The 14811-nt window shown below is 49.6% G+C and overlaps 1 protein-coding gene across 7 annotated transcripts in view; it reads right to left on the bottom strand.

The window, feature by feature from the left end:
* The window catches only part of cfap69 (cilia and flagella associated protein 69), a 224067-nt gene that overhangs the window by 38623 nt on the left and 170633 nt on the right, over positions 1-14811 (bottom strand). For all 7 annotated transcript variants that reach the window (XM_085987885.1, XM_085987888.1, XM_085987886.1 and 4 more), the window contains one exon: positions 1119-1256. In XM_085987885.1, the coding sequence (XP_085844011.1) occupies positions 1119-1256 (138 nt within the window). The remainder of the gene's footprint in view (positions 1-1118; positions 1257-14811) is intronic.

Here is a 14811-nt window from a genome sequence, read left to right as displayed (position 1 = left end):
CAGAAGGCTGCGATTTAGAAAGGAGGTGGTGACTGAGCTGTGCCAGCTGCTTCAGCCAGATCTGCAGCCTCAGATAAGGTGCAGGACATCTCTGTCGGTGGCTGAGAAGATGCCTGCTGGCCTGAACTTCTACGTGTGCGGCTCTTCTCAGGCTGCGCGTCAGAGGCTGATCAGAAGTAGCTTCTAGGCCCCTCTCATGGAATGCTTGCTGCCATTCCAAGAACAGGAATGGAACCGGTCTGATACCCCCAAGCCTGTGAAGGGCAAGATGCATGTAAATAGAAGGCATGGCCCTTGTAAATGAAGAAAGTGTTTCATTACACAAAATGTGGTTCCTTCAAACATGAGAAAGCTATGGCAACTTGCCTCTCACACCCGGGAGACTGTCCAAAATATAAATCACATTCTGACCATCTTCCTTGGCCTTGATTCCACTGCGCCAACCAAAGCATCCAATGCCGCATCAGTGAGGCCTTCCGCCCTCTGCCTCACCCTTTCCATGTCTTGCTAGGCTGGTGCGCCACAGGTAGGCTCCCACCGCTTTGAAGGCCTACAAGGCAGTGAGTGTGTCTGGTGATGCCAATTGACCTGCCCCTTTAAGAGCTGGCCGGCGCCAGTGTGTCTCAGGGAAAGTGATTATTGACAGCACCCTCGCTGCGCCCCGCCGCCGCGAAATTGGGTTGCACCGCCGGGTTAGCACCTTAAGAGTAGTGTGCAGCGCCTGATTTAGCGCCGCAATCACCTTTAGGGGCACTGCAACCCAATATCGCGCTAGGTGGTGCTAAATTGCGCCTGGCGCTAAACTTTGTGCATCGCCAAGACTAGCGCCCCAAACGCGGCTATACTGAATTTCTAGGCCTAGGTCTGAAATAGACTAGGTGATACTGAATCTGGACAAATTTGATTACATTTTTAATATCACTTGATCACAACACATTCTAGATCTTAGTTTGCATCAAGATAGCTTTCAGGTGCTGATAATTGTACATACATAGAGCATGTTATTGAACAAATTGTAGTTATATATTTATACTCATTTTGTAATTTGGATTTTTGTAATGATGTTCAATTTATTTTTATTTGTATGGCATGTTCAATGAGCTTGATTGCCTTCTTACCTAATTTACAGAAAATGGAATAAATCTTCACCCTTGGATTTCCGGAAACATCAATCACGGCAGGACTGATGCAACTGGCTGGCAATGTGGTTATTCCGATTTCATCCCAGATCAGCCCAAGTAGAGGCTTTTTGGCATCTAAATTGGTTAAACAATACAAGTTGAAACATGGAATACATTTGCCCAAGAGTACATATCTATATTACAATACAGTTGAATGAAGAAATTAAAAGCACAATGACTTGCTACATTTATAACTCCTGCCCCCCTAGTTTTTCCTCCTAGGTTTTGCAAAGGAAAATGTGCCAATTCAAGCATAGGAATTACCTGAAGGCAGTGTGATTCTAGTTAGCTTGTCTCCTTCTTCCTCCTCCAACAAAAATGTCAGTGTTTTGTAGAAAGAGACATTATTATTTGAAGAGGATAGCCTTCTCCACTTAATATTTCAGGTTTACTGAATCGCATGTCAGGAATGCTAGAAATTTGAAAACTGTCATACTAATTTCACTTATGTAAACTTTTGCACATTAGATGCCGGCAGTTTTTAAATAGCCACGGTCGTGTCCATCAGTGGTTCTTTTTGAATACTATTGCCATGAAAAAAAACTTTAAAACTCAAGAATTTTCAAGATTGGATTTCTACCCATAAACATGAAGGTCCCAAAATTCTGGTTGGGGCCAGGGCAGAAACCCAGATGTTTTTCCATTTTGGGGCTTGTAAAATGAGGAGAAGCCGGGTTCTGTCCATGCTTTTGGTGCAGTCATTTTTCAGTGGCAGGGAGCAGGAGCGGATCTGCTGCCCGCCTTCCCTGCATCAAGGGGGCATGTATGGGTAGGTTTCAAGCTACACCAGGAATTCCACCCATTACACTCTTAAAAGGTCTCAATGACCTCTCACTGGCTGACAGCAGGCCAACGTCCATTTAGACCTTTTAAAAGGCCTCAAACCTTACCTGGACTGAGGAATCAATCCTGGAAGGGATCAAATGCCTTTTGTCTGCAGGCAGAATTGCTCCACTGGAAGCCAAAGACTTTCAAAGGCTTTTTCTTTGGGGCTCAGAAAGGATTTGGGACACCTCAGGCAGAACAGCTGTGGGCGCTTGGAAGTGCCCGTGCCAGCTATGCAAGTTACACCATCCCTACAGTTTGAAATGGGGTCTACAGGCATCAGCCTTTGGCAGATAGAGGTTCTCTTTGGCTGCATTGCGTTGATGGAGCATGACCCCAAAAATTTCAGAACCACAGATGTAAAAGTCACACATAATAGAGGAAAGTCAAACAGACAATAAACAGAAGATGCAACTCCTTGGCCTAGAAATTGGGTTGAGGCGCCAAAGTGGCGCCAAGTTCGCCTGGGTGCTGATTTTTGCGCAGCGTTCGGAGCATTAACGAACGTCAGAAATTCAGTTTCAGCGCCCCTAGAGGGAGACGGGGCGAGGCTCGAGGCGCTCTGCGTCCCTCTTAGGGCGCTGAAACTGAATATCACAGCGCAATGTGCCGCAGCGCCACATGCTGCGGCACGGCACGCTGCGGTACTGCAGGCCTTCCTCCCATTGTTAAGGGGGAGGGGCCTGCAACAGCGCGATCCCCGATCGCGAGTGCCGGCAAAAGAGCCTGGCACCGAGGAGGCCGGGGACGGAGGTGATGGCAGGCGGCCGCCGAAAAAGACGGCCGCCCCGCACCTCCACCTTAACTTGCGCCACTGCCGGCACAGCAAGGCCCTGTGAACCGGGCGTGGGTAGCGAACGGCACTACAGTGGCGTTCGCTACCAAATATCGCGATCAAGGCGCTAATGGGGCGCTGCGCACACCGATGACGTCATCGGTGGCGGTGCAGCGCAACAGGCTAATGCCACCATTAGCGCCCCCACTGAATATCGCGGGAGGCGCGGCCAGTGGCGCTACAGCCACTGACTGCCCTCTTTAGGCGCTAATAGTTGACGCAACATACCCAATTTCTCCCCCCTTAGGTTTTGTAGGTATAGTGAACAAAACGGTTCTGCTTAGGGAGGTCACATAGAAACATAGAAGATAGGAGCAGGAGTAGGCCATACGGCCCCTTGAGCCTGTACTGCCATTTAATGAGATCATGGCTGATCATCCAAATTCAGTACCCTGTCCCTGCTTTCTCCCCATATCCCTTGATCCCTTTAGCCTTAAGAAATATATCTAACTCCTTCTTGAATATATTTAATAGGGTGGCCTCAACTGCCTTCTGTGGTAGAGATTTCCACAGGTTCACCACTCTCTGGGTGAAGAAATTCCTCCTCATCTCAGTCCTAAATGGCTTACCCCTTATCCTTAGACTGTGACCCCTGGTTCTGGACTCCCCCGCCATCGGGAACATCCTTCCTGCATCTAGTCTGTCTAGTCCTGTTAGAATGTTATAAGTTTCAATGAGATCCCCTCTCATTCTTCTAAACTCTAGCGAATATAAGCCTAATCGACTCAATCTCTCTTCATACGTCATTCCTGCCATCCCAGGTATAAGTCTGGTGAATCTTTGCTGCACTCCCTCCATGGCAAGATCATCCTTCCTCAGATAAGGCGACCAAAACTGCACACAATACTCAAGGTGTGGTCTCACCAAAGCCCTGTACAACTGCAGCAAGACTTCCTTGTTCCTGTACTCAAACCCTCTCGCTATGAAGACCAACATACAATTTGCCTTCTTAACCACCTGCTGCACCTGCATGCTTACCTTCAGTGACTGGTGCACAAGGATGCCATGGTCTCGTTGCACTTCCCCTTTTCCCAATCTATTACCATTCAGATAATAATCTGCCTTCCTGTTTTTGCCACCAAAGTGGATAACCTCGCATTTATCCACATTATATTGCATCTGCCATGCATCTGCCCAATCACCCAACCTGTCCAAATCATACTGGAGTTTCTCTGCATCCTCTTCACAGCACACACGCCCACCCAGCTTTGTGTCACTCTGGCCATTTGGCTGTAGAAAGTGCATAATTTCTTGCAAACGTTCAATGGAAAATAAGCCCTGCAATTACCACTTCAATCAACATCCCTATTTGAGTGGCCCCTAGTGGGCAGTAAATGCCAAAACATGATGCATTCCAGCATCCTCACTTTGGAGATGGTAGAGCCCTTTTCTCCTGTTTCAGAAAAGACAAAAAGAGGCCCTGTAGAGCAAAGGTGCTTGATTTTTTGCATAGAAGCAAACTGATCCAAGCAGTGGCTAATTGATGTTATGAGGACAGCAATTTGGTAAAACAGATTTGACTGGGACTATATTTAGGAAATTAAATTGGTACCAAATTTCAGAGTCTCTCTATTCATCAGAATGTACATGAAAGTATAGTAATGACACCAGCTTATCAGGTATTACCAACAGGTGGAAATTAGTTATTCAATACAAAACACTTAAACAAGGAGCTGCTTGCTTAAAAGGTAGGTAACATAGCTTGGAGAAAAATTACATGTCAAAACTAGTAGGACCTATTTGATTGGTGGGGACAGACAAAACGAAGCTGGAAGATACCCTTGCAGCTGGCAATCATATGGTGAGCATGTTAAATGCATAGTGTAGAATGAAATGCTTGAATACCAAATATACCCTTAAAAATTGTACAGATGCATACAATGATCTGAAATAAGGTAACTGTTCAGAGAGAAAGCAAGGGACTGAACCCCTTGACTATAGACTAAATCATTTCCATTTAACATTGATGTTGAACTCTAGATCAAGAATCTGGCTCTTCAACACCCAAACTATTAGGTTGACAGGTGTATTCAGAACCATAATTAACTTGAAGTTCCTGATACTTCCTGAGTCAGAAAAGTATGAGTTCAAGGCCCACTCCAAGATTTGAGCACATAATCTAGTTTGACACTTTGGTGCAGGACTGAGTGAGTGCTATTGTCAGTATCTTTTGGATGAGACATTAAACTGAGGCCTTGCCTACCTGTTCAAGTGAACATAAAAGGTCTCGTGGCATTCTTTGAAGAAACGTCAGTAGTTTTCCCAGTGCCCTGGCCAAAATTCCACTCTCAACAAATATCACTAAAAACAAATCAACTAATCATTCATCTCATTTGATGTTTGTGGGGCCTTGCTGTGCACAAATTGGCTGGCATTTTTGCCTACGTATGAACATTGACAGCACTTAAAATGTAAATTCTTTGATTGTATAGCACTTTGGGATATCCTGAGGACATGATAACATGCTATAAAAATGCAAGTTCTTTCTTTCTATTTGCGTTTGAAAAAGTAATTTATTAATTGTGACGTACTTTGGAATGTCCTGAGGACATGATAATGTGCTAAAAAATGGAAATTATTTATGCTTGAAAGATTCCTGGAGCTACATAGAATTCTAAAATATTTGGAAAAAAACAAGCCTATTTTCAATGTCTGTAAGTCTAAGATGGACTTGGAGATTTCACTTCCTGAGTTTTAAAACCAAGCCTTACATCCATGTCACAGGACACAGTCACCTTATTCGGCGAGCTCAGCCATAATTATAGCAGCAGCAAAACGCTTGAGACTTCTTAATTAGAACACAAAAAGCTGGAAAACAGGAATGTGTTTCTTAAATAGTTTTTTGCTGGCTGGAAACCTAAATCTCTCTGAACACCAACATTTAATAGTTTCTCACCATTTAAAAAATATTGGGGGAAAAATTCAGTTATTTGCGCCTCCCGTTAGCGCCTTAAGAGGGCACTAATGAGGCGCAAAGCAACTAGCACCCGGGCGCGGCGATGTTTGCGCCGCTCGCGAAATTAACTAGACATTTTGCGGCGGTGCTAAACACTGCCGCCACGATCTCTTGCACCGGCAGATCGTGACGTCAGTCGAGTGTGCAACGCCCCAGTAGCGCCCCGGACCGGATATTGAGTGGCGCCCCTGCCTTACCGCCTGCCGCTAGCAACGACAGGTTGAGGGGAACGTTTTGCAGTCAGAAAGGGACGGGGGAGCGCTATTTAAAGGTGAACACTTCCTGCCTTTTTTTGTTGGTGACATTTGTGCACCACGCATTCTGAGAGAGAGAGACTTCTGGAGAGATTCAACGCTGTGTGAAGGAGTTTTGAGTACTGAGCAGCACTTTGCAGGTTCATTTTGATATGCACTTCCTTGCTGCGCCAGCGCTCTGAGGTAGCGCCTCGCTCCTCGGACTTTGCGCCTTAAGACAGGTGTGAAGCGCCTGATTTAGCGCTCCAATCACCTCCAGGGGCGATAAAAGCCAAGTTTGCCGTCGGAGGCGATAATTAGCGCCAGGCACTAAACTTTGCGCACGGCCGATAATGGCGCCCCAAACGGGGCGATACTGAATTTTTCCCCCATTCTGTTTTCCTATTCTTCCTACCAAAGTGAATAGCCTCAAATTTCCACAGATAATACTGCATCTGCCACCTTATTGCCCACTCACTTAACTTGTCTATATCCCTTTGCATGCTCTTTGGCCTAGAAATTCACTGGCGCCGTCTCGCCTGGGCGCCGGAAGTCCCGCCCCGGAAGGAGCCGCTTGCGCCAGCCCGATATTCAGCTTCAGCACCCTAAACGGAAGCGGGGCGCTGCTCGAGGCGCCCCGCATCCCTCTTGGGGCGCTGCAATTGAATATCACAGTGCAACGATCGGCAAAAGAGCCCGGCACCGAGGAGAAGTGCTGGGCTCTTGGGACACAGCCGGCACTGCCCGGGGGGGTGCTCAGGAGGCCGGGGACGGCGGCGCGAGGAGGTGCTGGCAGGTGGCCAGTGAAAAAATGGCCACCGCGCACCTCCCCTTTAATTAGCGCCACTACCGCCGCAGGTAGGCCCCCCTGAACCGGTCGCAATTTGCGACCGGCGCTACAGCGGGGGGCGCGAACAAATATCGCGTTCGGGGCGGTAGTGGGGCGCTGCGCACACCAATGACATCATCGGTGGCGGCACAGCGCTACAGGCTAACGCCGCCATTAGCGCACCGCTAAATTTTGCGGGAGGCATGGCCAGTGGCACTAAAACCACTAAGTGCCCTCTTTGGGTGCTAACTGGTGGCGCAGCCCAACGAATTTCTAGGCCTTTGTGTCCTCCTCACAGTTTACTTTCCCATCTAGCTTTGTATCGCCAGCAAACTTGGATATATTACACTCAGTAATGTAGTTGTTCCCTGGATTCTGAACCTCTCATCAATTAACACTTTCTAAACAGCTTTTTCAGGTCTGAGAGGCTATGCTCAGATCAGATCATCAGATGAGACAATAAGCTGTTGCCCTATTTTCCTCTCAAGTCTATGTAAAAGATTGCATAGCACGATTCAAAGAGGAGTGGGGGAGTTCTCCCAGTGTCCTGGCCAACATCTATTCCTCAACCAACACCATCAAAAACAGATTACGCGATCATTTATCTTGTTGTTGCTTGTGGGACCTTGTTGTACACACATTGGTTGTCACGTCTGCCTACAAAAACAACAGTGACTATAATTTAAAAGTACTTAATTGGCTGCAAAGTCCTGAGGATGTAAAATGCACTATATAAATGCAAATTATATCTTCTTCCTTTTTTTAGACCTCTAGGCATGGTTAACTGTGCAGGGCCAGGTCTGGATAGCATCAAATATAAAACATTTTGGGAAACAGTATATAAGTAATTTGAGACTTGAGAAATGGTAAGTATAGCATGCTTGGGAGGAAAAAGGTGACTTTGGGCCTATGGTTCCCAAAGCTCTCCACCACTGAGGATTTTCCTTGTATCATTTCTGGATCTGTTGTAGACTAATTGATGGCGATTGATTGCCATGATTAGTCAACAACTCCAGTATCGTTGCATCATGTGACTACCAAGATGGCAGAACGCAAACCAGATCAACCGTGGTCATTTTTTGTCTAACAATTCCTAAGTTCCTATAACTGGATCTGCCTCTGATCTCACTTCAAGCTCTCCACTTCCACCTACAAAACCAAGAGAAATAGAGGACCATCCAGAAGATATTCCACTTTATGGATTTTGGTAGCTGCAACTAAAATTCAAGCGCCCAAAAGGCCAGAGGTAGAAAATGCAGGGGTAATTTAAAAAAATGGAAAACCTAAGGCAAAAACAAGTGCAAGAACAGTGTAGGGTTCTCAAAATTCCCACATTCCGCAAAATTAGTAATAAAGGGACCCTGAAGGACAAAGTTATTAATAAGGGTACCCTAAAGAAAATGGCTTCTGGACCTCATGGCAGAAGCCTGCAAGATTGGAAAGCAGGACCCTGCAAAAACGGCAGGCCAAATTCAAAAGGGCTTTGAAAAACCTGACATGCCTGGGCCTGTGAGAGACTTGTTATTTCTGAAGCCAGACAACTAGATAATACAGAATACGCATTCTTCATTTTGAAACAAATCAACTCAGGAAAGACTTAATCTTGAACCCATCAAGCCTTTGCATAAATAATCGGTTACAGTTCGAAGTAGCTACCAAGCCAGGAAGACGCCGATTAAACATTATGGATAACAAACACCCAAGATATTAAAGCCATTTAGCAATGAGACAACCACCCCAAAAGCAGTTAAGGTGAACGACTATAATCACTTTAACGAGCCCGCCAAGAATTAGACAAAGAACTAACCCTGATTTGGCACACAGATAACCTCCAAAATAGTATAATTGTAGGCCCACCAGTAACCAAAAGTGTGCAGCAAGCGGGCAAGTGAGGTGAGACGAACGGCAAGGCCGACGGGCAAGCAGAGAAGGGCAGTGTGGAGAAGCATTGGGGGACGAGCAGGCACACGCTCAGGTCCAGGTTTACTCGAAACGCAAGGAAGCGCTGGGGGACGAGCAGGCACACGCTCAGGTCCAAAGGTACTCGAAACTCAAAGAAGCAGACCGGCATGGTGAGGCAGGCTCGGCCAAAGATGACTAGGCCGCAACCGCAGCCTCACAAGAGGAATGACCACGAGCACCGCGGTAACAAAGGGCCGGGTAAACCATACCTTCAGTTCATTACCACTGCACACCGCGACCGAGCTAACACCGAAGACCGCCAACCGAACCCCAACCGCAACAAAACTTCGATGACCAGACCACCGCCAGAAGAACAAAACTCGAAGTTTTCCACTCTACAAGGTAAAGTACCCAACAAAGACTTTACTCCCTATCTCTAATGGAGAAAAGAGGGTACTTTACTCAGACGACTCCACCACCGCGCCCTGGGACCACGTGACGACGGCAGGCCCCAAAGGACACAAAGAGTGAACCCCAAAACCGCAACCGGCTTAATCGACAGGATTCGACCTGTCCAGAAACCCTTATTGGTGAGCATAATCCCATGCCCCTTCCAGCACAATTTAGTTAGCTATTGGGGGTGGGACAAGGGTAGGGGGATAATTAACGTGATTTTCCCCTCGATGTGCCGTGTGTTTCCCATTCCTAAATAAGTGTACTCTTGTATGCCTGTAACTATTCCAGTAATTTTCAGTGTTGTAATTTCATTGTGCCTTTAATAAAAATACAGTTTTCTTGCACCAAACCAGTTGTCTACTCCAATTCTGTATTGCCGCCTGTACCTAAGTCCGGTGTCTAGAACCCAGGGCTGTGGGAGCGATTCAAACCGCTCAAAACCCAGTCAGAGGCAAAGCTGACTACACACACACCAGCCCCTACAGAAATGGCGACCGCGGCAGGACTCCGGCAACAGGGGTGTGATACAGTAGACACTGATTCGGAAGAGCAAACTGTAATGGAAGAGAGGGTTTCTAATTATGTATTCAGTAAGGTGAATATCACTAAGAAGTGGATCACTAATCTGTTAAAGGCTGGGCGTCTGGTCGATGCTGCAGCTAAATGGACAGAAGAGAAGGATCATAGGAAATCCATAGAAAAGGCACTCTGGCTGATGTGCTTCAAGAAACAGATCCAGCTTTTGGACAGGCTCGTTGAAGCACAGGCAGCCGAGATACGGGAGTCAGCCCTGGAAGTCCAAACAAGGACTCTAGCAGGGGAGAAGTTACTGGTAGCATTGCAGGCCCTGAACCAGGAAAAGGTGCAGTTAATGGGGGAGCATAAGGCCAGGCTGGAATATCTACAGTGTCAGGTCACCGAGGCCAAGAGCAATGAGCTGAGGTTGCAGAAGAAGAATGCCCACCTAGCGAGACAAGTAAGAGAGCAGGAGGAGAAAGTAAAAGACATAAAGGCAGCCTATAAGTTAGCGAGCGAGCAGGGGTTTGAAGATGCAGATCATGGCCCCTGCCAGGAACAGATAGAGAATCTGAGCCTGGCCCTAAGAAAGGCAAAGGGCATGGTGTGCCTCATAAGCCCGAAGGCAGCCCAGGCGGATTCTACAGGGAATGAGGGGAGAACGGTTCAGACACCAGTGGTAGCGCCAAGGGACGACCCGGTGGAGGAACAGGAGGTCCCACGACCACCACCCGTAGCGCCAGGTTTTAGCGAGGTCTGGCAGCAAGGGGGGTGGAGTTAGGGGTAGAAGCGGAGGTGGAAAAACCCCCGCAAGAGAGGCTGGAACTGGGGCCGATGTGCCTGGCCCGGCAGCGAAGGTTTGGCCCACCCGCTCGTGACGGGGAAGAGGGACCCCTCCAAAACCAGTTCATAGTTCCCTACGGCATCCAAGAGCTTAGAGCTATGGTAAGCCACATACCAAAGCTCACAGAAAAGGGGGACCCCTCGGTCCACTTCAGGGAAGTGGAACAGGCAGCCAGCATCAACGAGTGCGACGATGCCGAACAGGCCAAAATGCTGCTGTTCTCCCTGGAGGGTAAGCTCCTCCAGTCCCTTTCTGACCAGTGTAAGAAGGGACTGCGAGTATGGGGAGCTCAAGGAGGAAGTTCTTGGAGCCATGGGGATGAATGAGGGAAGGCCTTTCTCCCGAGTGGAGAAGACAGTGCAGCTCGCAGGGGAAGCCCCGCAGGCTTTCGCGGACAGGTTGTGGCCGGTGTATAGGAGTGCCTGTACTGGGGCACCTAACCGAGCGTACCTGGACCGGGATCAGCTGGCCCACTGGCTCTGTTGCCTGGTGGCAAACAGCTTGTCACAGGTCAGGGCCAAGGCAGGAATGTGGTTTGACCCAAAGAATCCTCTGACTACCGAACTGACGGTGATCAGCCAATTGACCCTAGCTTACCGGAATGGTAAGGGAACCGATGCACGCCCACCTAAAGGGAAGGTGCATGAAGTGAAACCCGGACAGGGTAGGAAAGAGTGGCATCAGGAAGGGAATAACCCTTCCAGCACAAAGCTTAATTGTTACGAGTGTGGGAAGGATGGACACTGGAGGAAGGAGTGCAAAAACCCTTGGAAGGATAACAAGGGAAATAATTCCCCAGCCCCAGCCCAAAAGACAGAGTTAGGAATCCCTCCCGCCACAGTCGAGTCATTTTTGGACGCGATGAGGACCCTACTGACTGGCCCAGAGAGGGTAGCAGCCACTACCGGTGCTCTGATCCCATTAGCCCCATCCAACCCACAGCCCTGACTAGAGCCAGCGCAGCCTGTTTACCTGTGTTCCCTGCAGTACAACTTATGGAAGAGACCCCTCGTTGAGGTGGAGGTAGAAAAGGTAAAGGGGACCTATCTGTTGGACACGGGGGCATCATGCACCGTGATCCATTCAGATAACCCCACCACCTCACCTCTATCTAGCGGGGTCCCATACAGTCTGTCGGGATTCACAGGTAAAGAACAGGCTGGCTCATTTTCCATCCCGCTGTCCATTCGTTTGGGTACGCTCCGCTCTAAGTGGACCTGTATCCTAATGAAGTGGGAAATGGAGGGTGGAAAAGGGATCTGGGAGCCGACTTTATTGTAGGCCACGGGATCCTGGTGGATTTGAGGAATCATTGCCTATGGGGGGCAAGTACAGGAAAGGAAGGCGGAGTAGTAGTCATCCCAGGGAAGGAGGGGAAGGGGACCCTGTGCACCATGAAGCCTAAAGAGGGTTATAACCTCAAGCTCATGATCAATAATAACCCAAAGGAGTTCCAGGCATTTGTGCGAGCCCACCTAGCCACATTTGCCACACACAAGCACGACTGTGGGAGGGTCAACGGGTTCGAGGTCAGCGTTGACAGGGACCCTATGGCCCGACCACAAAAACAGTACAACTTCCCCAGGGAAGCGGAGCCAGACATGGAAGCAGCCATGTCCTCCTTAGTACAGCAGGGGGTCCTGAGACCGATAGCCACACACGTAAACTCTCCACTGTGGCCGGTTAGAAAGCTGGGCAACTCCTGGAGGGCCACTGTGGACTATCGGGTGCTCAACAGTAACATCCCAGCCTGTGCACCCACAGTAGCAGCAGTTGCCAACCTGATAGGAAGTATCCCAGCATCCGCGACCACTTTCACGGTGCTGGATATTTCCAACGGGTTTTGGTCCATCCCTTTAAGGAGGGAGGATCAGTACAAGTTTGCCTTTACTTTTAAAGGGCAACCGTACACCTGGAACTGTTTGCCTCATGGCTTCCACAATAGCCCTAGCATTTTCCATCAATGCATGGCAAACAGTCTAAAGGGCTTCAGCCAGCCCAGGCAGCTGGTACAGTATGTGGATGACCTGCTCCTATTCACTGATTCGAGAGAGGAACATGGCCCACTACTGGCCGAACTGCTGGAACTGCTCAGGCAGGAAGGGTTTAAAGTGAACCCAAAGAAAGCGCAGATCGGCCAGCAGGAGGTGAAATTCCTGGGCCTGACCGTACGCGCTGGGGAAAGGGCCATAGACAAAGCTAGAAGGGAAGCGGTACAGGAGTTACCAATCCCCAACACAGTCACGGGAGTGAGATCTTTTCTAGGGCTAACCAGGTACTGCAGAGACTTTATTGAGGACTATGCAGCCACAGCAGCCCCTCTGCTCCGACTCCTACACAAGGGAGTGGAGTGGGCTTGGGATGAGGGTTGCCAGGCAGCATTTGTCAGGCTCAAGGAAGATCTGCAGACCGCACCAGCTCTAGGGGCCATAGATGGGGGGAAAGAGTTCTTCCTGGAGGTAGCAGCCAGCGGGGACAGCCTGAGTGCTGTGCTGCTCCAAGAGCGGCATGGCAGGCTGAGGCCGATGGTCTACTCCTCCAGGATACTCACGGATGTGGAGAAGAGCTACTCCAATTGTGAGAGGCACCTCTTGGCCACACATTGGGCTGTGAAAAGATCGCTGATCTTCACAGGTACCTCTCCCATCACCCTCCTCACCCATCACACGCCCACCCAGATGCTCCTGGACGGGAGAATCAAGGATGGGACAGTGAGCAGTGCCCGCATTGTTCGTTGGACCCTGCTTCTCTCACAGATGGACCTAAAGGTGAAAGGGCTCTGCGAGCCAAAGCTCGCAGCTAACCTGGTATATCCTGGAATAGCCCACTGGTGTTCCATAGAAGGGGTTTGGGAAGTGGACATAGGTTTGCGGGCCAGGATACACCCCACAGGCCGCGAAATCTATGTGGATGGCTCCAGCACGGTCTCTGCTGGTGAGCGACTCACGGGGTGTGGAGTTTATGACCCAGCGGCAAACATTGCCCTGGCAATTAAGCTCCCCCGCAGCATGAGCGCCTAGCAGGCTGAACTGTCCGCAGTAGTGTACGTCGTTACACACCCCGAAATCTTCCCCACCCCATACACGATTTGTTCGGACAGCATGTTCACGTGCAATTCGTGTACGGAGTACCTGGCCATCTGGTCCCGCCGCGGATACACCTCCGCTGACGGGAGACCCCTCACAGTGAAACCCCTGCTGGAGAAAATCTTAGCAGCAGTGGGGGAGGAAGGGGAGGTTTTCATCCATAAGGTGAAAGCCCATTCCTCCACAGAACCCCGTAGTCAGGGCAACCAGCAGGCCAACGTGCCTGCACAGGCACTTTCTGGGACCCATATGGGTCCAGTCCTGTAGCAGCAGTCAGGGGTAGGAATGGGACACAAGGGAGTGCAGGGGTAGCTTTAGCCCCGGACCTTAAGACGGTCCAAACCCAAGACCCCGTCCTCAAGGCAGTCCTCAGTGCAGTGACTGAGGGAAAAAGGGTAGAGGGCCCTTACGGCACAGCAGCCCTCTCTGTGAAAGAAGGCATGCTGTTTAGGGGAGAACAATGGGTGGTACCACAGCAGCACTGGAGGGAATTCCTTCAACTGGCCCATGAGTATCCAGGAGCGGGGCATCCCGGGCCTGAGACCACCTGGCAGCGGGTGGAACAGGCGGGATGGTGGCCAGGACTCAGGGAAGATGTCCTCGAGTTCTGCGCCAGCTGTCTGGTGTGTGCTGCTAACAACCCTGACCCCCACAAAAGGAAGGTACCTATGGGACACATCAGGAGGGTAGAGGGACCATGGCAGTCGATCCAGGTCGACTACATCGGGCCCCTACCCACCGCCCAGGGAGGGTATAAGTACTGCCTAGTCCTGGTAGATGTGTTCACTAAGTGGGTAGAAGCCTTCCCCTGCAGAACAGCCACAGCTCTGGGTGCAGCCAGGATCCTGGTCAGGGAGGTGTTCTCGCGATGGGGGCTACCACAGTATGTGGAGTCCGACCAAGGGAGTCACTTTACCAGACAGGTAATGCAGAATACCCTTATGGTACTCGGCATCGAGGGGAAATGGCACATTGCACACAACCCACAGTCCTCAGGGATTGTGGAGAGGATAAACAGGACCTTGAAAGAAAGGCTGAGGAAAGAGATGGTGGACTCACCTAGAAAATGGGCAGAGGTCCTAACGTTGGTCCTGATGGGGATCCGAGCCAGCCAGTCAAAAAGCATGGGGTACTCCCCGCACGAGCTG

Source organism: Somniosus microcephalus, chromosome 5, assembly GCF_052327205.1.
Source record: "Somniosus microcephalus isolate GS21.2 chromosome 5, FLI_Smic_1.0, whole genome shotgun sequence".
Classification (NCBI taxonomy): Eukaryota; Metazoa; Chordata; class Chondrichthyes; order Squaliformes; family Somniosidae; genus Somniosus; species Somniosus microcephalus.
Note: the sequence above shows the minus strand (reverse complement) of the source record. Positions and strands in the feature narration are given on the sequence as shown.